This window comes from Salvelinus fontinalis, chromosome 31, assembly GCF_029448725.1.
Source record: "Salvelinus fontinalis isolate EN_2023a chromosome 31, ASM2944872v1, whole genome shotgun sequence".
In the NCBI taxonomy this organism is placed as follows: domain Eukaryota; kingdom Metazoa; phylum Chordata; class Actinopteri; order Salmoniformes; family Salmonidae; genus Salvelinus; species Salvelinus fontinalis.
In genome coordinates, this window is record NC_074695.1 from 2105876 (window position 1) to 2131665 (window position 25790).

The 25790-nt window shown below is 42.4% G+C and overlaps 1 protein-coding gene across 1 annotated transcript in view; it reads left to right on the plus strand.

Moving 5' to 3' along the window:
• Window positions 1–25790, plus strand: part of lad1 (ladinin) — a 112732-nt gene that overhangs the window by 16726 nt on the left and 70216 nt on the right. Inside the window, exons 4-6 of the mRNA XM_055891092.1 lie at window positions 13967–14025; window positions 14216–14348; window positions 14543–14632. Of these exons, the coding sequence (XP_055747067.1) occupies window positions 13967–14025; window positions 14216–14348; window positions 14543–14632 (282 nt within the window). The remainder of the gene's footprint in view (window positions 1–13966; window positions 14026–14215; window positions 14349–14542; window positions 14633–25790) is intronic.

Below are 25790 nucleotides of genomic sequence, written 5' to 3' on the forward strand. Positions count from 1 at the left end.
ACTAGTGTTAACACTAACCCCTACCATACAGGGTGTGTAACTAGTGTTAACCCTAACCTCTACCATACAGGATGTGTAACTAGTGTTAACCCTAACCCTAACCCCTACCATACAGGGTGTGTAACTAGTGTTAACCCTAACCCCTACCATACAGGGTGTGTAACTAGTGTTAACCCTAACCCCTACCATACAGGATGTGTAACTAGTGTTAACCCTAACCCCTACCATACAGGATGTGTAACTAGTGTTAACCCTAACCCCTACCATACAGGATGTGTAACTAGTGTTAACTCTAACCCCTACCATACAGGATGTGTAACTAGTGTTAACTCTAACCCCTACCATACAGGGTGTGTAACTAGTGTTAACCCTAACCCCTACCATACAGGGTGTGTAACTAGTGTTAACCCTAACCCTAACCCCTACCATACATTGTGTGTAACTAGTGTTAACCCTAACCCCTACCATACAGGGTGTGTAACTAGTGTTAACCCTAACCCCTACCATACAGGATGTGTAACTAGTCTTAACCCTAACCCCTACCATACAGGATGTGTAACTAGTCTTAACCCTAACCCCTACCATACAGGGTGTGTAACTAGTGTTAACCCTAACCTCTACCATACAGGGTGTTTAACTAGTGTTAACCCTAACCCCTACCATACAGGGTGTGTAACTAGTGTTAACCCTAACCCCTACCATACAGGATGTGTAACTAGTGTTAACCCTAACCCTAACATATAGGGTGTGTAACTAGTGTTAACCCTAACCCCTACCATACAGGGTGTGTAACTAGTGTTAACCCTAACCCCTACCATACAGGGTGTGTACCTAGTGTTAACCCTAACCTCTACCATACAGGATGTGTAACTAGTGTTAACCCTAACCCCTACCATACAGGGTGTGTAACTAGTGTTAACCCTAACCCCTACCATACAGGGTGTGTAACTAGTGTTAACTCTAACCCCTACCATACAGGGTGTGTAACTAGTGTTAACCCTAACCCCTACCATACAGGATGTGTAACTAGTGTTAACCCTAACCCCTACCATACAGGGTGTGTAACTAGTGTTAACCCTAACCCCTACCATACAGGGTGTGTACCTAGTGTTAACTCTAACCCCTACCATACAGGATGTGTAACTAGTGTTAACCCTAACCCCTACCATACAGGGTGTGTAACTAGTGTTAACCCTAACCCCTACCATACAGGGTGTGTAACTAGTGTTAACCCTAACCTCTACCATACAGGATGTGTAACTAATGTTAACACTAACCCTAACCCCTACCATACAGGGTGTGTACCTAGTGTTAACCCTAACCCCTACCATACAGGATGTGTAACTAGTGTTAACACTAACCCCTACCATACAGGGTGTGTAACTAGTGTTAACCCTAACCCCTACCATACAGGGTGTGTATCTAGTTTTAACCCTAACCCTAACCCCTACCATACAGGATGAGTAACTAGTGTTAACACTAACCCCTACCATACAGGGTGTGTAACTAGTGTTAACCCTAACCTCTACCATACAGGATGTGTAACTAGTGTTAACCCTAACCCCTACCATACAGGATGTGTAACTAGTGTTAACTCTAACCCCTACCATACAGGATGTGTAACTAGTGTTAACTCTAACCCCTACCATACAGGGTGTGTAACTAGTGTTAACCCTAACCCCTACCATACAGGGTGTGTAACTAGTGTTAACCCTAACCCTAACCCCTACCATACATTGTGTGTAACTAGTGTTAACCCTAACCCCTACCATACAGGGTGTGTAACTAGTGTTAACCCTAACCCCTACCATACAGGATGTGTAACTAGTCTTAACCCTAACCCCTACCATACAGGATGAGTAACTAGTGTTAACCCTAACCCCTACCATACAGGGTGTGTAACTAGTGTTAACCCTAACCTCTACCATACAGGGTGTTTAACTAGTGTTAACCCTAACCCCTACCATACAGGGTGTGTAACTAGTGTTAACCCTAACCCCTACCATACAGGATGTGTAACTAGTGTTAACCCTAACCCTAACCCCTACCATACAGGATGAGTAACTAGTGTTAACCCTAACCCCTACCATACAGGGTGTGTAACTAGTGTTAACCCTAACCTCTACCATACAGGGTGTTTAACTAGTGTTAACCCTAACCCCTACCATACAGGGTGTGTAACTAGTGTTAACCCTAACCCCTACCATACAGGATGTGTAACTAGTGTTAACCCTAACCCCTACCATACAGGATGTGTAACTAGTGTTAACTCTAACCCCTACCATACAGGATGTGTAACTAGTGTTAACTCTAACCCCTACCATACAGGGTGTGTAACTAGTGTTAACCCTAACCCCTACCATACAGGGTGTGTAACTAGTGTTAACCCTAACCCTAACCCCTACCATACATTGTGTGTAACTAGTGTTAACCCTAACCCCTACCATACAGGGTGTGTAACTAGTGTTAACCCTAACCCCTACCATACAGGATGTGTAACTAGTCTTAACCCTAACCCCTACCATACAGGATGAGTAACTAGTGTTAACCCTAACCCCTACCATACAGGGTGTGTAACTAGTGTTAACCCTAACCTCTACCATACAGGGTGTTTAACTAGTGTTAACCCTAACCCCTACCATACAGGGTGTGTAACTAGTGTTAACCCTAACCCCTACCATACAGGATGTGTAACTAGTGTTAACCCTAACCCTAACCCCTACCATACAGGATGAGTAACTAGTGTTAACCCTAACCCCTACCATACAGGGTGTGTAACTAGTGTTAACCCTAACCTCTACCATACAGGGTGTTTAACTAGTGTTAACCCTAACCCCTACCATACAGGGTGTGTAACTAGTGTTAACCCTAACCCCTACCATACAGGATGTGTAACTAGTCTTAACCCTAACCCCTACCATACAGGATGAGTAACTAGTGTTAACACTAACCCCTACCATACAGGGTGTGTAACTAGTGTTAACCCTAACCTCTACCATACAGGATGTGTAACTAGTGTTAACCCTAACCCCTACCATACAGGATGTGTAACTAGTGTTAACTCTAACCCCTACCATACAGGATGTGTAACTAGTGTTAACTCTAACCCCTACCATACAGGGTGTGTAACTAGTGTTAACCCTAACCCCTACCATACAGGGTGTGTAACTAGTGTTAACCCTAACCCTAACCCCTACCATACATTGTGTGTAACTAGTGTTAACCCTAACCCCTACCATACAGGGTGTGTAACTAGTGTTAACCCTAACCCCTACCATACAGGATGTGTAACTAGTCTTAACCCTAACCCCTACCATACAGGATGAGTAACTAGTGTTAACCCTAACCCCTACCATACAGGGTGTGTAACTAGTGTTAACCCTAACCTCTACCATACAGGGTGTTTAACTAGTGTTAACCCTAACCCCTACCATACAGGGTGTGTAACTAGTGTTAACCCTAACCCCTACCATACAGGATGTGTAACTAGTGTTAACCCTAACCCTAACATATAGGGTGTGTAACTAGTGTTAGCCCTAACCCCTACCATACAGGGTGTGTACCTAGTGTTAACCCTAACCTCTACCATACAGGATGTGTAACTAGTGTTAACCCTAACCCCTACCATACAGGGTGTGTAACTAGTGTTAACCCTAACCCCTACCATACAGGGTGTGTAACTAGTGTTAACTCTAACCCCTACCATACAGGGTGTGTAACTAGTGTTAACACTAACCCTAACCCCTACCATACAGGATGTGTAACTAGTGTTAACCCTAACCCCTACCATACAGGGTGTGTAACTAGTGTTAACCCTAACCCCTACCATACAGGGTGTGTAACTAGTGTTAACCCTAACCTCTACCATACAGGATGTGTAACTAATGTTAACACTAACCCTAACCCCTACCATACAGGGTGTGTACCTAGTGTTAACCCTAACCCCTACCATACAGGATGTGTAACTAGTGTTAACACTAACCCCTACCATACAGGGTGTGTACCTAGTGTTAACCCTAACCCCTACCATACAGGGTGTGTAACTAGTGTTAACCCTAACCCCTACCATACAGGGTGTGTATCTAGTGTTAACCCTAACCCCTACCATACAGGGTGTGTAACTAGTGTTAACCCTAACCTCTACCATACAGGATGTGTAACTAGTGTTAACCCTAACCCCTACCATACAGGGTGTGTAACTAGTGTTAACTCTAACCCTAACCCCTACCATACAGGGTGTGTAACTAGTGTTAACCCTAACCCCTACCATACAGGGTGTGTAACTAGTGTTAACACTAACCTCTACCATACAGGGTGTGTAACTAGTGTTAACCCTAACCCTAACCCCTACCATACAGGATGTGTAACTAGTGTTAACCCTAACTCTAACCCCTACCATACAGGATGTGTAACTAGTGTTAACACTAACCCCTACCATACAGGGTGTGTAACTAGTGTTAACCCTAACCGCTACCATACAGGGTGTGTAACTATGGTGAAAACCCTAACCTCTACCATACAGGGTGTGTAACTAGTGTTAACCCTAACCTCTACCATACAGGGTGTGTAACTAGTGTTAACTCTAACCCTAACCCCTACCATACAGGGTGTGTAACTAGTGTTAACCCTAACCCCTACCATACAGGGTGTGTAACTAGTGTTAACCCTAACCCCTACCATACAGGATGTGTAACTAGTGTTAACCCAAACCCTTACCATACAGGGTGTGTAACTAGTGTTAACCCTAACCCCTACCATACAGGGTGTGTAACTAGCGTTAACCCTAACCTCTACCATACAGGGTGTGTAACTAGTGTTAACCCTAACCCCTACCATACAGGGTGTGTAACTAGTGTTAACCCTAACCTCTACCATACAGGATGTGTAACTAGTGTTAACACTAACCCCTACCATACAGGGTGTGTAACTAGTGTTAACCCTAACCCCTACCATACAGGGTGTGTAACTAGTGTTAACCCTAACCTCTACCATACAGGGTGTGTAACTAGTGTTAACCCTAACCCCTACCATACAGGGTGTGTAACTAGTGTTAACACTAACCACTACCATACAGGATGTGTAACTAGTGTTAACCCTAACCCCTACCATACAGGGTGTGTAACTAGTGTTAACCCTAACCCTAACCCCTACCATACAGGGTGTGTAACTAGTGTTAACTCTAACCCCTACCATACAGGGTGTGTAACTAGTGTTAACCCTAACCCCTACCATACAGGGTGTGTACCTAGTGTTAACCCTAACCCTACCATACAGGGTGTGTAACTAGTGTTAACCCTAACCCCTACCATACAGGATGTGTAACTAGTGTTAACTCTAACCCCTACCATACAGGGTGTGTAACTAGTGTTAACCCTAACCCCTACCATACAGGATGTGTAACTAGTGTTAACCCTAACCCCTACCATACAGAGTGTGTAACTAGTGTTAACCCTAACCCCTACCATACAGGATGTGTAACTAGTGTTAACCCTAACCCCTACCATACAGGGTGTGTAACTAGTGTTAACCCTAACCCCTACCATACAGGATGTGTAACTAGTGTTAACCCTAACCCCTACCATACAGGATGTGTAACTAGTGTTAACTCTAACCCCTACCATACAGGGTGTGTAACTAGTGTTAACCCTAACCCCTACTATACAGGGTGTGTAACTAGTGTTAACCCTAACCCTAACCCCTACCATACATTGTGTGTAACTAGTGTTAACCCTAACCCCTACCATACAGGGTGTGTAACTAGTGTTAACCCTAACCCCTACCATACAGGATGTGTAACTAGTCTTAACCCTAACCCCTACCATACAGGATGAGTAACTAGTGTTAACCCTAACCCCTACCATACAGGGTGTGTAACTAGTGTTAACCCTAACCTCTACCATACAGGGTGTTTAACTAGTGTTAACCCTAACCCCTACCATACAGGGTGTGTAACTAGTGTTAACACTAACCCCTACCATACAGGATGTGTACCTAGTGTTAACCCTAACCCCTACCATACAGGGTGTGTAACTAGTGTTAACTCTAACCCCTACCATACAGGGTGTGTAACTAGTGTTAACCCTAACCCCTACCATACAGGGTGTGTAACTAGTGTTAACTCTAACCCTAACCCCTACCATACAGGATGTGTAACTAGTGTTAACACTAACCTCTACCATACAGGGTGTGTAACTAGTGTTAACCCTAACCCCGACCATACAGGGTGTGTAACTAGTGTTAACCCTAACCCCTACCATACAGGGTGTGTAACTAGTGTTAACCCTAACCCCTACCATACAGGATGTGTAACTAGTGTTAACCCTAACCCCTACCATACAGGATGTGTAACTAGTGTTAACCCTAACCCCTACCATACAGGGTGTGTAACTAGTGTTAACCCTAACCTCTACCATACAGGATGTGTAACTAGTGTTAACTCTAACCCCTACCATACAGGGTGTGTAACTAGTGTTAACCCTAACCCTAACTCCTACCATACAGGGTGTGTAACTAGTGTTAACCCTAACCCCTACCATACAGGATGTGTAACTAGTGTTAACCCTAACCCCTACCATACAGGGTGTGTACCTAGTGTTAACTCTAACCCCTACCATACAGGGTGTGTAACTAGTGTTAACACTAACCCTAACCCCTACCATACAGGGTGTGTAACTAGTGTTAACACTAACCTCTACCATACAGGATGTGTAACTAGTGTTAACCCTAACCCCTACCATACAGGGTGTGTAACTAGTGTTAACCCTAACCCCTACCATACAGGATGTGTAACTAGTGTTAACACTAACCCTAACCCCTACCATACAGGGTGTGTAACTAGTGTTAACCCTAACCCTAACCCCTATCATACAGGGTGTGTACCTAGTGTTAACACTAACCCCTACCATACAGGGTGTGTAACTAGTGTTAACCCTAACCTCTACCATACAGGATGTGTAACTAGTGTTAACCCTAACCCTAACCCCTATCATACAGGGTGTGTACCTAGTGTTAACACTAACCCCTACCATACAGGGTGTGTAACTAGTGTTAACCCTAACCTCTACCATACAGGATGTGTAACTAGTGTTAACCCTAACCCTAACCCCTACCATACAGGATGTGTAACTAGTGTTAACCCTAACCCCTACCATACAGGGTGTGTAACTAGTGTTAACCCTAACCTCTACCATACAGGATGTGTAACTAGTGTTAACCCTAACCCTAACCTCTACCATACAGGATGTGTAACTAGTGTTAACCCTAACCCCTACCATACAGGGTGTGTAACTAGTGTTAACTCTAACCCCTACCATACAGGATGTGTAACTAGTGTTAACACTAACCCCTACCATACAGGGTGTGTAACTAGTGTTAACACTAACCCCTACCATACAGGGTGTGTACCTAGTGTTAACCCTAACCCCTACCATACAGGATGTGTAACTAGTGTTAACCCTAACCCCTACCATACAGGGTGTGTAACTAGTGTTAACCCTAACCCCTACCATACAGGGTGTGTACCTAGTGTTAACCCTAACCCCTACCATACAGGGTGTGTAATTAGTGTTAACTCTAACTCTAACCCCTACCATACAGGGTGTGTAACTAGTGTTAACTCTAACCCCTACCATTTGTTAATAATCTACTCCATTAACAGGGGACCTTTCTCCTTTCTCCCTGGGGAACACTTTCAGCCTCGCACACGCCTACAGATTGACCCATTCTCACTCACACACACACACACACACACACACACACACACACACACACACACACACACACACACACACACACACACACACACACACACACACACACACACACACACACACACACACACAGAGTCCTGACAGGTTAGACATGGTAGAACACTGCAAGGTCCCATTGTGCCAGACTAACTGGGTGTGGTTTGATGCGATCCTGTTGGTTGAGAACTCAGTGCTCTTTAACCTCACCCTAACCCTCTGTTTAGCAAAAGGAACTTTTCCTCAAAGAGCTTTTACTTTGTATTGTGTTGCTTGATAAAGCCTTCATAACAGCTGTTCTGTAGGAATACAGTTACTGTGAGAGAAGTGGATCAGTTAATATCAGGTACTAACTAAAACAGGCCTGGGTAATTATTTTCCATGGAGGGCCATATTAGAATATATGTTTGCCATCGCGGGCCAGACTCATAGTACAGGATTATACATCATGTGTATGACTGTGTTGACAGATATATCTACTGTAAATCACATCCAGATATGCAACTTATTTTAGTTTTTTAACATGTAGAGAAATAAACCACATCCAAGTTCTCCTTTTGGTAGGTCTTTTCATGATGAAGATCTAGGTTAAAGTACACTGTGCATTCAGCACCATGGACAGAACTCTTGTTAATGGTAATGCACAAAAACACAAGAAAGAGAGAGAGCTCAACATCACATTTAAACTCCTCAATCAGTGAGAGGAGTGAAGTCTCTGATGGGCATTGACTAGAGGAGTGAAGTCTCTGATGGGCATTGACTAGAGCAGTGAAGTCTCTGATGGGCATTGACTAGAGCAGTGAAGTCAGGTATAGTTTCTGACGTCGCTATGAGCAGGACTGCTGAGAGGTGAGAGTCAGTAAGAGATGATCTGTTCCTTGACTTGTTATATTTCATCACTGAACATGTCTGTTCACATACATAGGTTGACCCAAACAGTACAAACATCTTCTGAGCTCCACTCCTAATCTTTGTAAAGTTTTGGTCATCGAGAGATGCATAGAACCTCGTCAGTGACAATGTTTTGAATAGTTCTCCAATCACTGCATAAGACTGAAGATGGATAAGTTCAAGTTGCAGGTCAGTGGGAGCGTTATCCACATTGAAGGTGAAAGGAGAGGAAACCAACAGCATGTCATTTTCCCACACTTTCAAATCCTCAAAACGACGAGAAAACTCACCGTTCAAAGTAGCAGCGATGTATACTTCTCCCGCTGGTCAACTGATAGGGAACAGACTAGTAGTGTCGGAAGGTGGGTGAGATTGTTGACTTCTACTTGACGGGTCAGGAGGAGTCATTTTCCCTTGAAGGCTTTGACAAGGCTGTACATCTGATGTGCAAAAAGGCCCTTTCCTTGTAGTTTGGAAGTCAGTTCGTTCATGAGGGCCTGTAACGCCTGTTGGTGGAAGAAGGTGAGGACCAAGGTGCAGCGTGGTTCGTGTCCATTTTTATTATAACCGAACACTAGAACAAAAATTATCAAAACGGCACAAACGAAACAGTTCTATCGGGTGTAGACACACAAAAAAGAAAACAACTACCCACCAACACAGGTCGGAACAGGTTACCTAAGTATGGTTCTCAATCAGAGACAACGATTGACAGCTGCCTCTGATTGGGAACCATACCAGGCCAAAACACAGAACTACAAAACATAGAACAAAACATAGAATGCCCACCCCAACTCACGCCCTGACCTAACCAAAATAGAGACATAAACAAGGAACTAAGGTCAGGGCGTGACAGTGCCATAATGTCCACGGTGAAGGCAAAATCAGCCAAACATTTTTTATCTTGCAGTTGAGGGAAATCCACATTTTCCTTTCATTTGCAAAAACTCAGCATTCTCCGACTTCAGGTCCCACAACCTTTAAAGCACCTTCCCCTAACTCAGCCATCTCATGTTTGTGTGGTCAGGGAGATCTGCATGACCCGACTCTGTCTCTTCCAACAGTGAGACAAACTGCCTGTGGTTTAAAGATTTTTCTCTTATGAAGTTTACCACTTTAGTGACTGTATCCACAACATGGCTCATTTTCAGAACACATTTACAGAGCACCTCCTGATGAATAATGCAATGCAGGAAAATAATTGTCTGATCTGGGTTCAGCTCAGCTACTTGATCTTGTATCCTTTTCAAAAGGTTAATGTTTTTTCCTGTTAAGTTTGGGCACCCAACAGTGATCACACAGGAGAGACTTTAACTAAGTGGATCAGTTACTGTAAGATACTTTAACTGCATCAGTTATTGTAAGAGACTCTAAGTGGTACTGTAAGAGATTTTGGAAGATAACTAAGTGGACCAGTAAAATATAAATGTCCAGGACATGTTTGATCAGGTCTATGTTATTTAAGTAATAATGCCCGAGAAGCTGGGGTTCGGAGGATATATTGGCACAGGTGTTGTTAGGCCCGAGACATAGTTATTTTGATGAATTTATTCTTACTGTTTCGTCCACCCACAAAATATAGTCCTGAGACAAATCGAGGGTGGCTACCCAAGCCGGCTGGTCGTTCATTCTATCGGTTCGGTTGACAGAGACGCGACCCAGCCATTCAGTCTTTTTGTTCTGTATCTATGGACACAACCCAGTCATTCAGTCTTTTTGTTCTGTATCTATGGACACAACCCAGTCATTCAGTCTTTTTGTTCTGTATCTATGGACGCAACCCAGTCAATAAGTTTTTTTGTTCTGTATCTATGGATGCGACCCAGTCAATTCATAATATTTTTAATTTAACTTTATTTAACTAGGTAAGTCAGTTAAGAACAAATTCTTATTTTCAATGACGGCCTAGGAACAGCGGGATTACTGCCTTGTTCAGGGGCAGAACAACAGATTTTTACCTTGTCAGCTCGGCGATTCAATCTTGCAACCTTTCGGTTACTAGTCCAACACTCTAACCACTAGGCTACCTGCTGCCCAAGGGTTAACTGTAACCTGGGTGTCCTCTTTAGCCTGGTCTACTTGGCTTGTTGCCACCAAATGCGCCTTGGTTCAGGCATGTTCAAAAACCTTTTTTCGGGGAGGGATCTTTGTTGTTGTTATTTTACATCTGATGCGTAGGAAGTTAATTTACTGTACATTCCACCCACTCTTTTGCTAGTTTAATCCCTACAGTCGTTTCTAGCCCCAAGCTCACTACTGTGTTGCATGTTGTCCAACCGAACTTTGAATTCTGCATGACAAGCCAGGGGTTATATGTATTTTTACATTTATTTTAAATATAACCTTTATTTACCTATTTTGGTTCTGTATCTATATGTTTGATTGTTCTTAAACTGGAAATTGCACCTTCTCCGAGCACTTCGTCGGTGGATGCACTGCCCCCCATCCCCCAGCTCCCCGTCTCCCTCTCCCACTGAGTCTGACTCGCTAGTAAGCCAAGCTAGTGGAGGTGCCGGTGGTGATGCTGAACTGGCGGGATTAGCATCGCTGCTAGCTAAGGCGTCGCCATCAGGAACACCCCTCACTCCTCTCCTCCGTCACTGATAGTGCTCTCGCTCGTTCAAGGTTTGATTCACCATTTTCTCTGGATTTTTTTACTTGAAAAAACTCGATTGACTTTTCTCATCCTTTCTTTATTTTTTAATTTATTTTTTATTTCACCTTTATTTAACCAGGTAGGCCAGTTGAGAACAAGTTCTCATTTACAACTGCGACCTGGCCAAGATAAAGCAAAGCAGTGCGACAAAAACAACACAGAGTTACACATAAACAAACGTACAGTCAATAACACAATAGAAAAATCTATGTACAGTGCGTGCAAATGTAGAAGAGTAGGGAGGTAAGGCAATAAATAGGCCATGGAGGCGAAATAATTACAATTTAGCATTAACACTGGAGTGATAGATGTGCAGATATTGATGTGCAAGTAGAGACACTGGGGTGCAAAAGAGCAAGAGAATAAGTAACAATATGGGGATGACGTAGTTGGGTATGCTATTTACAGATTGGCTGTGTACAGGTACAGTGATCGGTAAGCTACTCTGACAGCTGATGCTTAAAGTTAGAGAGAGGGAGATATAAGACTCCAGCTTCATATGATTTTTGCAATTCGTTCCAGTCATTGGCAGCAGAGAACTGGAAGGAAAGGCGGCCAAAGGAAGTGTTGGCTTTGGGGGTGACCAGTGAAATATACCTGCTGGAGCGCGTGCTACGGGTGGGTGTTGCTATGGTGACCAGTGAGCTGAGATAAGGCGGGGATTTACTTAGCAAAGACTTATAGATGACCTGGAGCCAGTGGGTCTGGTGACGAATATGTAGCGAGGGCCAGCCTACGAGAGCATACAGGTCGCAGTGGTGGGTAGTATATGGGGCTTTGGTGACAGAACAGATGGCACTGTGATAGACTACATCCAGTTTGCTGAGTAGAGTGTTGGAGGCTATTTTGAAATGACATCGCCGAAGTCAAGGATCGGTAGGATAGTCAGTTTTACGAGGGTATGTTTAGCAGCATGAGTGAAGGATGCTTTCTTTTGCGAAATAGGAAGCCAATTCCAGATTTAATTTTGGATTGGAGATGCTTAATGTGAGTCTGGAAGGAGAGTTTACAGTCTAACCAGACACCTAGGTATTTGTAGTTGTCCACATATTCTAAGTCAGAACCGTCCAGAGTAGTGATGCTAGTCTGGCGGGAGGGTGCGGGCAGCAATCGGTTGAAGAGCATGCACTTAGTTTTACTTGCATTTAAAAGCAATTGGAGGCCTTGGAAGGAGTGTGGTATGGCATTGAAGCTCGTTTGGAGGTCTGTTAGCACAGTGTCCAAAGAAGGGCCAGATGTATACAGAATGGTGTCATCTGCGTAGAAGTCGATCAGAGAATCACCAGCAGCAGGAGCGACATCATTGATATATACAGAGAAAAGAGTCGGCCCGAGAATTGAACCCTGTGGCACCCCCATAGAGACTGCCAGAGGTCCGGACAACAGGCCCTCCGATTTGAGACACTGAACTCTATCTGAGAAGTAGTTGGTGAACCAGGCGATGCAGTCATTTGAGAAGTCAAGGCTATTGAGTCTGCCGATAAGAATGCGGTGATTGACAGAGTCGAAAGCCTTGGCCAGGTCGATGAAGACGGTTGCACAGTAGTCTTTTATCGATGGTGGTTATGATATCGTTAGGACCTTGAGCGTGGCTGAGGTGCACCCATGACCAGCTCGGAAACCAGACTGCATAGTGGAGAAGGTACGGTGGTATTCGAAATGGCCGGTGATCTGTTTGTTAACTTGGCTTTCGAAGATTTCAGAGACGCAGGGCAGGATGGATATAGGTCTAGAGTGTCTCCCCCTTTGAAGAGGGGGATGACCGCGGCAGCTTTCCAATCTTTGGGGATCTCAGACGACACGAGAGGTTGAATAGGCTAGTAATAGGGGTTGCAACAATTTTGGTGGATCATTTTAGAAAGAGAGGGTCCAGATTGTCTAGCCCAGCTGATTTGTAGGTTTCCAGATTTTGCAGCTCTTTCAGAACATCAGCTGTCTGGATTTGGGTGAAGGAGAAGCAGGGGGGGGGGCTTGGGCAAGTTGCTGCAGGGGGTGCTGAGATGTTGACCGGGGTAGGGGTAGCCAGGTGGAAAGCATGGCCAGGCATAGGAAAATGCTTATGGAAAAGATCGATTATTGTAGATTTATTGGTGGTGACAATGTTTCCTATCCTCAGTGTAGTGGGCAGCTGGGAGGAGGTGCTCTTATTCGCCATTGACTTTAGTGTCCCAAAACTTTTTGGAATTAGTGCTACAGGATGCAAGTTTCTGTTTGAAGAAGCTAGCCTTAGCTTTCCTAACTGACTGAGTATATTGGTTCCTGACTTCCCTGAACAGTTGCATATCGCGGGGGCTATTCGATTCTAATGCAGAACGCCACAGGATGTTTTTGTGCTGGTCAAGGGCAGTCAAGTCTGGGGTGAACCAAGGGCTATATCTGTTCTTAGTTCAACATTTTTTTGAATGGGGCATGCTTATTTAAGATGGAGAGGAAATTGCTTTAAAAGAACGATCAGGCATCCTCTACTGACGGGATGAGGTCAATTTTCTTTCCCACGATTCAAATTCAGTAGGGAGATGACTAGCCTAGGCTATGTGACGTGATTAAGTAGGGACCTCTTCACTAGCTGACCACCACCACCAAGAGCCACCAAGAGTGTGTGTTGTTGGTTAAGGGCTTGTAAGTAAGCATTTCATGGTAAGGTCTACTGTCTATATATTATGTGTTGTAACAGCAGCAGAATGGTTCCCAGGACCCAGGCCCAGACTCCAAACCTCCCTTCAAGTTTGTCAGGTAAGAACACGGCCCCTAGATAAATTAGTCTGCCAAGTGTCTGTCCAATTTGACCTATTCCTGTAGTTCTCTAACTTCCTGTTATCTCTTCCTGTTGTTCTATAACATCCTGTTATTGCTTCCTGTAGTTCTCAAACTTCCTGTTATCTCTTCCAGTAGTTCTCTAACTTCCTGTTATCCCTTCCTTTAGTTCTCTGTCCATCTCCTTTGATAAGAGTCCCTCCCCCAGCGGGCATACAAGTCCCATGAGCCCCCATTCTCCCACAACGCCGCTGTCCCCCGCTAGAGGAGCTCAGAGCCCCACCCACTACGGACACACAGAGGTAATACACACAGTTGGACTTTTGCCACTACTCACAGACATACAGTCTCTGTAACTGTGCAAGAGCACCCTCTAGTGTTAAAATCAATAAGACTTTACACTGTACTCTAAAAGACAGCTTTATACTCTGTGTTGATGGTTTAACCTTTTCATTGTGTGTGTGTGTCTGTGTGCATTGTGTGTGTGTGTGTTTAGGGCAGTGTTAATGGATTGGAGCAGATTAGTTTGGAGCAGACGGCCAGACCAGCCTTCGCCAGACAGAGCTCTAGGACCGTCTCCTTCAGGGTAACTAACACATGCTATAAACACCTGTGGCTAGAAAATAGGGTTTTAAACACTGTTATGTTGTTCTGTTGGTCAGAATTTGACTGTAAACTGTAGAGTTGGAGTGAGTTTAGAACTGTAGAGTAGAGTTAGTGGGGATTTAGAACTGTAGAGTTGTTATACGGGCGGAGCAGGTGAACCCAAGTGCAGACTCGGACGAGGAGGCAGGGATAAGGTGACTACGGTATTTATTGAACAACGGCAGGGAACCAGGGACTGAGGCTGAGGCAAGGGGAGCGAGGGCAGGGTAAGCAGGTCTGGAGCGGATTCCAAGGAAGCCGTAGAGTGGGGGTCCAGGACACGAAAGCAGGACTGACGAGACGAGGGACTGGGGACAGGGACCAGAGGCAGAGCGGGCGGAACTGTAGGGGAGGGAAAAGCAGCGTCAGGCTAGCAAAAACAGGCACAAGAGGATAACAAGTTATATGCAGGAACAAACGGCTTGAAGCGTAGACTGACTGAGCAGAGATTACGATCTGGCAGCGTGGAAGTGGCAGGACTGAGTGTTTGTAGAGGTCTTGATTATGGAACAGGTTGCAGCTGGTGGGGATCTGCTCTGCCTCAGCACACCTATCTACACTCATACAGAGAGGGAGAGAGCACCGGGGGAGTGGCGGCAGGTTAGGGAGGATGAGAAGTAGGGTGTGGCAGGGGCAGATGTAACACGAGTAGAGTTAGAGAGAGTTTAGAACTGTCGAGGTAGAGGGAGTTTAGACCTGTAGAGGGAGTTTAGAACTGTCGAGGTAGAGGGAGTTTAGAACTGTCGAGGTAGAGGGAGTTTAGAACTGTCGAGGTAGAGGGAGTTTAGAACTGTCGAGGTAGAGGGAGTTTAGAACTGTCGAGGTAGAGGGAGTTTAGAACTGTCGAGGTAGAGGGAGTTTAGAACTGTCGAGGTAGAGGGAGTTTAGAACTGTCGAGGTAGAGGGAGTTTAGAACTGTCGAGGTAGAGGGAGTTTAGAACTGTCGAGGTAGAGGGAGTTTAGAACTGTCGAGGTAGAGGGAGTTTAGAACTGTCGAGGTAGAGGGAGTTTAGAACTGTCGAGGTAGAGGGAGTTTAGAACTGTCGAGGTAGAGGGAGCTTAGAACTGTCGAGGTAGAGGGAGCTTAGAACTGTCGAGGGAGTCAGTCTAGAACTGTAGTTAGTGTCACGTTCCTGACCTATTTTATGTTATTTTTGTATATGTTTAGAGGGTCAGGGCGTGAGTTGGGGTGGGCATTATATGTTTTGTGTTTCATTGTTTAGGTCACTTGTAATTAGCCTTATATGGTTCTCAATCAGAGACAGGTGTTTGACGTTTTCCTCTGATTGAGAACCATATATAGGTTGGCTGTTCACACTGTTTGTTTGTGGGTGATTGTCTCCTGTGTCTTCCGTGTCTGTGTCTGTACACCACACGGGACTGTTTTCGGTTTGTTCGCTTTATGTAGTCTGTTCCTGTTGGTGAGTTCTTTCGTGTCTTTATGTAAGTTCCATGTTCAGGTCTGTCTACGTCGTGTTTGTTATTTTGTAGATTTCAAGTATAGTTCGTGTCAGTGTTCGTCGCTTGTCATTAAATTTCATTATGGCATCATACCTCGCTGCGTATTGGTCCACCGATCCTTCTCTAGTCTCCTCGTCCGAGGAAGAGGAAGACGACAGCCGTTACAGTTAGTCAGTCTAGAACTGTAGTTAGTCAGTCTAGAACTGTCGAGGGAGTCAGTCTAGAAATGTAGTTAGTCAGTCTAGAACTGTAGAGTAGAGTTAGAGGGATTTTAAAATCAAATCAAATAAATAAATGCGCCGAATACAACAGGTGTAGACCTTACCGTGAAATGTTGACTTACAAGCCCTTAACCAACAATGCAGTTGTTTACAGACAGATTATTTCACATATAATTCACTGTATCACAATTCCAGTGGATCAGAAGTTTACATACACTAAGTTGACTGTGCCTTTAAACAGCTTGGAAAATTCCAGAAAAGTATGTCATGGCTTTAGAAGCTTCTGATAGGCTAATAGACATCATTTGAGTCAATTGGAGGTGTACCTGTGGATGTATTTCAAGGCCTACCTTCAAACTCGGTGCCTCTTTGCCTGACATCATGGAAAAATCAAAAGAAATCAGCCAAGACCTCAGAAAAAAATTGTAGACCTCCACAAGTCTGGTTCATCCTTGAGAGCAATTTCCAAATGCCTGAAGGTACAACGTTTATCTGTACAAACAATAGTACGCAAGTATAAACCCCATGGGACCATGCAGCCGTCATACTGCTCAGGAAGGAGTCTCTTTCTGTCTCCTAGAGATGAACGTACTTTGGTGCAAAAAGTGCAAATCAATCCCAGAACAACAGCAAAGGACCTTGTGAAGATGCAGGGGGAAACAGGTACAAAAGTATCTATATCCACAGTAAAACGAGTACTATATCGACATAACCTGAAAGGCCGATCAGCAAGGAAGAAGCCACTGCTCCAAAACCGTCATAAAAAAGCCAGACTATGGTTTGCAACTGCACATGGGGACAAAGATTGTACTTTTTGGAGAAATGTCCTCTGGTCTGATGAAACAAAAATAGAACTGTTTGGCCATAATGACCATCGTTATGTTTGGATGAAAAAGAGGGAGGCTTGCAAGCCGAAGAACACCATCCCAACTGTGAAGCAACATCATGTTGTGCTGTGCTTTTCTGCAGGTGCACGTCACAAAACAGGAAGGATCATGAAGGAGGAAAATTATGTGGATATATTCAAGCAACATCTCAAGACCTCAGTCAGGAAGTTAAAGCTTGGTCACAAATGGGTCTTCCAAATAGACAATGACCCCAAGCATACTTCCAAAGTTGTGGCAAAATGGCTTAAGGACAACAAAGTCAATGTATTGGAGTGGCCATCACAAAGCCCTGACCTCAAACCTATAGAAAATGTGTGGGCAGAACTGAAAAAGCATGTGCGAGCAAGGAGGCCTACAAACCTGACTGAAATCAAATCAAGTCAAAGCTGTAATGTGCGCCGAATACAACAGGTGTAGACCTTACAGTGAAATGCTTACTTACAGGCTCTAACCAATAGTGCAAAAAAGGTATTAGGTGAACAATAGGTAGGTAAAGAAATAAAACAACAGTGAAAAAGACAGGCTATAAAAGTAGCGAGGCTATAAAAGTAGCGAGGCTACATACAGACACCGGTTAGTCAGGCATGTAGATATGGTTAAAGTGACTATGCATATATGATGAACAGAGTGTAGCAGCAGCGTAAAAAGAGAGGTTTGGGTGGTGGGTGACGGGACACAATGCAGATAGCCCGGTTAGCCAATGTGCGGGAGCACTGGTTGGTCGGCCCAATTGAGGTAGTATGTACATGAATGTATAGTTAAAGTGACTATGCATGTATGATAAACAGAGAGTAGCAGCAGCGTAAAAAGAGAGGTTTGGGTGGTGGGTGACGGGACACAATGCAGATAGCCCGGTTAGCCAATGTGCGGGAGCACTGGTTGGTCGGCCCAATTGAGGTAGTATGTACATGAATGTATAGTTAAAGTGACTATGCATATATGATTAACAGAGAGTAGCATCAGCGTAAAAAGAGGGGTTGGGGGGGACACACAATGCAAATAGTCCGGGTAGCCATTTGATTACCTGTTCAGGAGTCTTATGGCTTGGGGGTAAAAACTGTTGAGAAGCCTTTTTGTTCTTGACTTGGCACTGTGGTACCGCTTGCCATGCGGTAGTAGAGAGAACAGTCTATGACTGGGGTGGCTGGGGTCTTTAACAATTTTTAGGGCCTTCCTCTGACACTGCCTGGTGTAGAGGTCCTGGATGGCAGGCAGCTTAGCCCCAGTGATGTACTAGGCCGTACGCACTACCCTCTGTAGTGCCTTGCGGTCAGAGGCCGAGCAATTGTCGTACCAGGCAGTGATGCAACCGGTCAGGATGCTCTCGATGTTGTAGCTGTAGAACCTTTTGAGGATCTCAGGACCCATGCCAAATCTTTTTAGTTTCCTGAGGGGGAATAGGCTTTGTCGTGCCCTCTTCACGACTGTCTTGGTGCGTTTGGACCATTCTAGTTTGTTTTTGATGTGGACACCGAGGAACTTAACTCTCAACCTGCTCCACTACAGCCCCATCGATGAGAATAGGGGCGTGCTCGGTCCTCCTTTTCCTGTAGTCCACAATCATCTCCTTAGTCTTGGTTACGTTGAGGGATAGGTTGCTATTCTGGCACCACCCGGCCAGGTCTCTGACTTCCTCCCTATAGGCTGTCTCGTCGTTGTCGGTGATCAGGCCTACCACTGCTGTGTCGTCTGCAAACGTAATGATGGTGTTGGAGTCGTGCCTGGCCATGCAGTCGTGGGTGAACAGGGAGTACAGGAGGGGACTGAGCACGTACCCCTGGGGAGCTCCAGTGTTGAGGATCAGCTTGGCAGATGTGTTGCTACCTACTCTCACCACCTGGGGGCGGCCCGTCAGGAAGTCCAGGAGCCAGTTGCAGAGGGAGGTGTTTAATCCCAGGGTCCTTAGCTTAGTGATGAGCTTTGAGGGTACTATGGTGTTGAACGCTGAGCTGTAGTCAATGAATAGCATTCTCACATAAGTGTTCCTTTTGTCTACGTGGGAAAGGGCAGTGTGGAGTGCAATAGAGATTGCATCATCTGTGGATCTGTTTGGGCGGTATGCAAATTAGAGTGGGTCTAGGGTTTCTGGGATAATGGTGTTGATGTGAGCCATTACCAACCTTTCAAAGCACTTCATGGCTACAGACGTGAGTGCTACGGGCGGTAAGCAGGTTACCTTCGCTTCCTTGGGCACAGGGACTATGGTGGTCTACTTGAAACATGTAGGTATTACAGACTCAGTCAGGGAGAGGTTGAACATGTCAGTGAAGACACTAGCCAGTTGGTGTGCGCATGCCTTCAGTACACGTCCTGGTACTCCATCTGGCCCTGCGGCTTTGTGAATGTTGATCTTTTTAAAGGTCTTACTCACATCGACTATGGAGAGTGTGATTACACAGTCGTCTGGAACCGCTAGTGATCTCATGCACGCTTCAGTGTTGCTTGCCCCGAGGCATAAAAGGCATTCATCTCGTCTGGTTGGCTCGTGTCACTGGGCACCTCGCGGCTGGGTTTCCCTTTGTAGTCCGTAATATTTTTCAAGCCGTGCCACATCCGACGAGTGTCAGAGCCAGTGCAGTAGGATTCAATATTAGTCCTGTATTGAGGCTTTACCTGTTTGATGGTTCGTCTGAGGGCATAGCGGGATTTCTTATGAGCGTCCGGATTAGTGTCATATCACTGTTACAAACAGACATAAAACACTGACATATTGACCAGATAAATACTCTAACAGTCTAAAAAGATAGATTGATTATTCATCTACCATAGTCCAGCACAACGTTCCTATGTATTATGTTTAAATGGTTTTAAAGAATTGTTTGAAGTTAGTAATGGGCCTAGACCGCTTCCCTGGTGAATTTCGGATTCTACCTTGATTATATTAAATAACACCTTCTGTGTTCTGTTAGACAGGTAACTCTTTATCCACAATAGAGTAAACACTAGGTACACACCCTGTATGGTAGTGGTTAGAGTTAACAGTGCGTTCACGCCTTGTAACGTAGTGGATATGGTTAACCTAATCATTGGTAAAGATGGTGTTCTAATGTCAACTCTTATCAGTGGAGGTTATACATTACATACAGTACTACTGTCTTTACCATCACACACAGGTTATATATTACATACAGTACTACTGTCTTTACCATCACACACAGGTTATATATTACATACATTACTACTGTCTTTACCATCACACACACACACAGGTTATACATTACATACAGTACTACTGTCTTTACCATCACACACAGGTTATATATTACATACAGTACTGCTGTCTTTACCATCACACACAGGTTATATATTACATACAGTACTACTGTCTTTACCATCACACACAGGTTATATATTACATACAGTACTACTGTCTTTACCATCACACACAGGTTATATATTACATACAGTACTACTGTCTTTACCATCACACACAGGTTATATATTACATACAGTACTACTGTCTTTACCATCACACACAGGTTATATATTACATACAGTACTACTGTCTTTACCATCACACACAGGTTATATATTACATACAGTACTACTGTCTTTACCATCACACACAGGTTATATATTACATACAGTACTGCTGTCTTTACCATCACACACAGGTTATATATTACATACAGTACTACTGTCTTTACCATCACACACAGGTTATATATTACATACAGTACTACTGTCTTTACCATCACACACAGGTTATATATTACATACAGTACTACTGTCTTTACCATCACACACAGGTTATATATTACATACAGTACTACTGTCTTTACCATCACACACAGGTTATATATTACATACAGTACTACTGTCTTTACCATCACACACAGGTTATATATTACATACAGTACTACTGTCTTTACCATCACACACAGGTTATATATTACATACAGTACTACTGTCTTTACCATCACACACAGGTTATACATTACATACAGTACTACTGTCTTTACCATCACACACAGGTTATATATTACATACAGTACTACTGTCTTTACCATCACACACAGGTTATATATTACATACAGTACTACTGTCTTTACCATCACACACAGGTTATATATTACATACAGTACTACTGTCTTTACCATCACACACAGGTTATATATTACATACAGTACTACTGTCTTTACCATCACACACAGGTTATATATTACATACAGTACTACTGTCTTTACCATCACACACAGGTTATATATTACATACAGTACTACTGTCTTTACCATCACACACAGGTTATATATTACATACAGTACTACTGTCTTTACCATCACACACAGGTTATATATTACATACAGTACTACTGTCTTTACCATCACACACAGGTTATATATTACATACAGTACTACTGTCTTTACCATCACACACAGGTTATATATTACATACAGTACTACTGTCTTTACCATCACACACAGGTTATATATTACATACAGTACTACTGTCTTTACCATCACACACAGGTTATATATTACATACAGTACTACTGTCTTTACCATCACACACAGGTTATACATTACATACAGTACTACTGTCTTTACCATCACACACAGGTTATATATTACATACAGTACTACTGTCTTTACCATCACACACAGGTTATACATTACATACAGTACTACTGTCTTTACCATCACACACAGGTTATATATTACATACAGTACTACTGTCTTTACCATCACACACAGGTTATATATTACATACAGTACTACTGTCTTTACCATCACACACAGGTTATATATTACATACAGTACTACTGTCTTTACCATCACACACAGGTTATATATTACATACAGTACTACTGTCTTTACCATCACACACAGGTTATACATTACATACAGTACTACGGTCTTTACCATCACACACAGGTTATACATTACATACAGTACTACTGTCTTTACCATCACACACAGGTTATATATTACATACATTACTACTGTCTTTACCATCACACACACACACAGGTTATATATTACATACAGTACTACTGTCTTTACCATCACACACAGGTTATATATTACATACAGTACTACTGTCTTTACCATCACACACAGGATATATATTAAATACAGTACTACTGTCTTTACCATCACACACAGGTTATACATTACATACAGTACTACTGTCTTTACCATCACACACAGGTTATACATTACATACAGTACTACTGTCTTTACCATCACACACAGGTTATATATTACATACATTACTACTGTCTTTACCATCACACACACACACAGGTTATATATTACATACAGTACTACTGTCTTTACCATCACACACAGGTTATATATTACATACAGTACTACTGTCTTTACCATCACACACAGGTTATATATTACATACAGTACTACTGTCTTTACCATCACACACAGGTTATATATTAAATACAGTACTGCTGTCTTTACCATCACACACAGGTTATATATTACATACAGTACTGCTGTCTTTACCATCACACACAGGTTATACATTACATACAGTACTGCTGTCTTTACCATCACACACAGGTTATATATTACATACAGTACTACTGTCTTTACCATCACACACAGGTTATATATTACATACAGTACTACTGTCTTTACCATCACACACAGGTTATATATTACATACAGTACTACTGTCTTTACCATCACACACAGGTTATATATTACATACAGTACTACTGTCTTTACCATCACACACAGGTTATATATTACATACAGTACTACTGTCTTTACCATCACACACAGGTTATATATTACATACAGTACTGCTGTCTTTACCATCACACACAGGTTATATATTACATACAGTACTACTGTCTTTACCATCACACACAGGTTATATATTACATACAGTACTACTGTCTTTACCATCACACACAGGTTATATATTACATACAGTACTACTGTCTTTACCATCACACACAGGTTATATATTACATACAGTACTACTGTCTTTACCATCACACACAGGTTATATATTACATACAGTACTACTGTCTTTACCATCACACACAGGTTATATATTACATACAGTACTACTGTCTTTACCATCACACACAGGTTATATATTACATACAGTACTACTGTCTTTACCATCACACACAGGTTATATATTACATACAGTACTACTGTCTTTACCATCACACACAGGTTATATATTACATACAGTACTACTGTCTTTACCATCACACACAGGTTATATATTACATACAGTACTACTGTCTTTACCATCACACACAGGTTATATATTACATACAGTACTACTGTCTTTACCATCACACACAGGTTATATATTACATACAGTACTACTGTCTTTACCATCACACACAGGTTATATATTACATACAGTACTACTGTCTTTACCATCACACACAGGTTATATATTACATACAGTACTACTATCTTTACCATCACACACAGGTTATATATTACATACAGTACTACTGTCATTACCATCACACACATGTTATATATTACATACAGTACTACTGTCTTTACCATCACACACAGGTTATATATTACATACAGTACTACTGTCTTTACCATCACACACAGGTTATATATTACATACAGTACTACTGTCTTTACCATCACACACAGGTTATATATTACATACAGTACTACTGTCTTTACCATCACACACAGGTTATATATTACATACAGTACTACTGTCTTTACCATCACACACAGGTTATATATTACATACAGTACTACTGTCTTTACCATCACACACAGGTTATACATTACATACAGTACTACTGTCTTTACCATCACACACAGGTTATACATTACATACAGTACTACTGTCTTTACCATCACACACACAGGTTATACATTACATACAGTACTACTGTCTTTACCATCACACACAGGTTATATATTACATACAGTACTACTGTCTTTACCATCACACACAGGTTATATATTACATACAGTACTACTGTCTTTACCATCACACACAGGTTATATATTACATACAGTACTACTGTCTTTACCATCACACACAGGTTATACATTACATACAGTACTACTGTCTTTACCATCACACACAGGTTATATATTACATACAGTACTACTGTCTTTACCATCACACACAGGTTATACATTACATACAGTACTACTGTCTTTACCATCACACACAGGTTATATATTACATACAGTACTACTGTCTTTACCATCACACACAGGTTATATATTACATACAGTACTACTGTCTTTACCATCACACACAGGTTATATATTACATACAGTACTACTGTCTTTACCATCACACACAGGTTATATATTACATACAGTACTACTGTCTTTACCATCACACACAGGTTATACATTACATACAGTACTACGGTCTTTACCATCACACACAGGTTATACATTACATACAGTACTACTGTCTTTACCATCACACACAGGTTATATATTACATACATTACTACTGTCTTTACCATCACACACACACACAGGTTATATATTACATACAGTACTACTGTCTTTACCATCACACACAGGTTATATATTACATACAGTACTACTGTCTTTACCATCACACACAGGTTATATATTAAATACAGTACTACTGTCTTTACCATCACACACAGGTTATACATTACATACAGTACTACTGTCTTTACCATCACACACAGGTTATACATTACATACAGTACTACTGTCTTTACCATCACACACAGGTTATATATTACATACATTACTACTGTCTTTACCATCACACACACACACAGGTTATATATTACATACAGTACTACTGTCTTTACCATCACACACAGGTTATATATTACATACAGTACTACTGTCTTTACCATCACACACAGGTTATATATTACATACAGTACTACTGTCTTTACCATCACACACAGGTTATATATTAAATACAGTACTGCTGTCTTTACCATCACACACAGGTTATATATTACATACAGTACTGCTGTCTTTACCATCACACACAGGTTATACATTACATACAGTACTGCTGTCTTTACCATCACACACAGGTTATATATTACATACAGTACTACTGTCTTTACCATCACACACAGGTTATATATTACATACAGTACTACTGTCTTTACCATCACACACAGGTTATATATTACATACAGTACTACTGTCTTTACCATCACACACAGGTTATATATTACATACAGTACTACTGTCTTTACCATCACACACAGGTTATATATTACATACAGTACTACTATCTTTACCATCACACACAGGTTATATATTACATACAGTACTACTGTCTTTACCATCACACACAGGTTATATATTACATACAGTACTACTGTCTTTACCATCACACACAGGTTATATATTACATACAGTACTACTGTCTTTACCATCACACACAGGTTATATATTACATACAGTACTACTGTCTTTACCATCACACACAGGTTATATATTACATACAGTACTACTGTCTTTACCATCACACACAGGTTATATATTACATACAGTACTACTGTCTTTACCATCACACACAGGTTATATATTACATACAGTACTACTGTCTT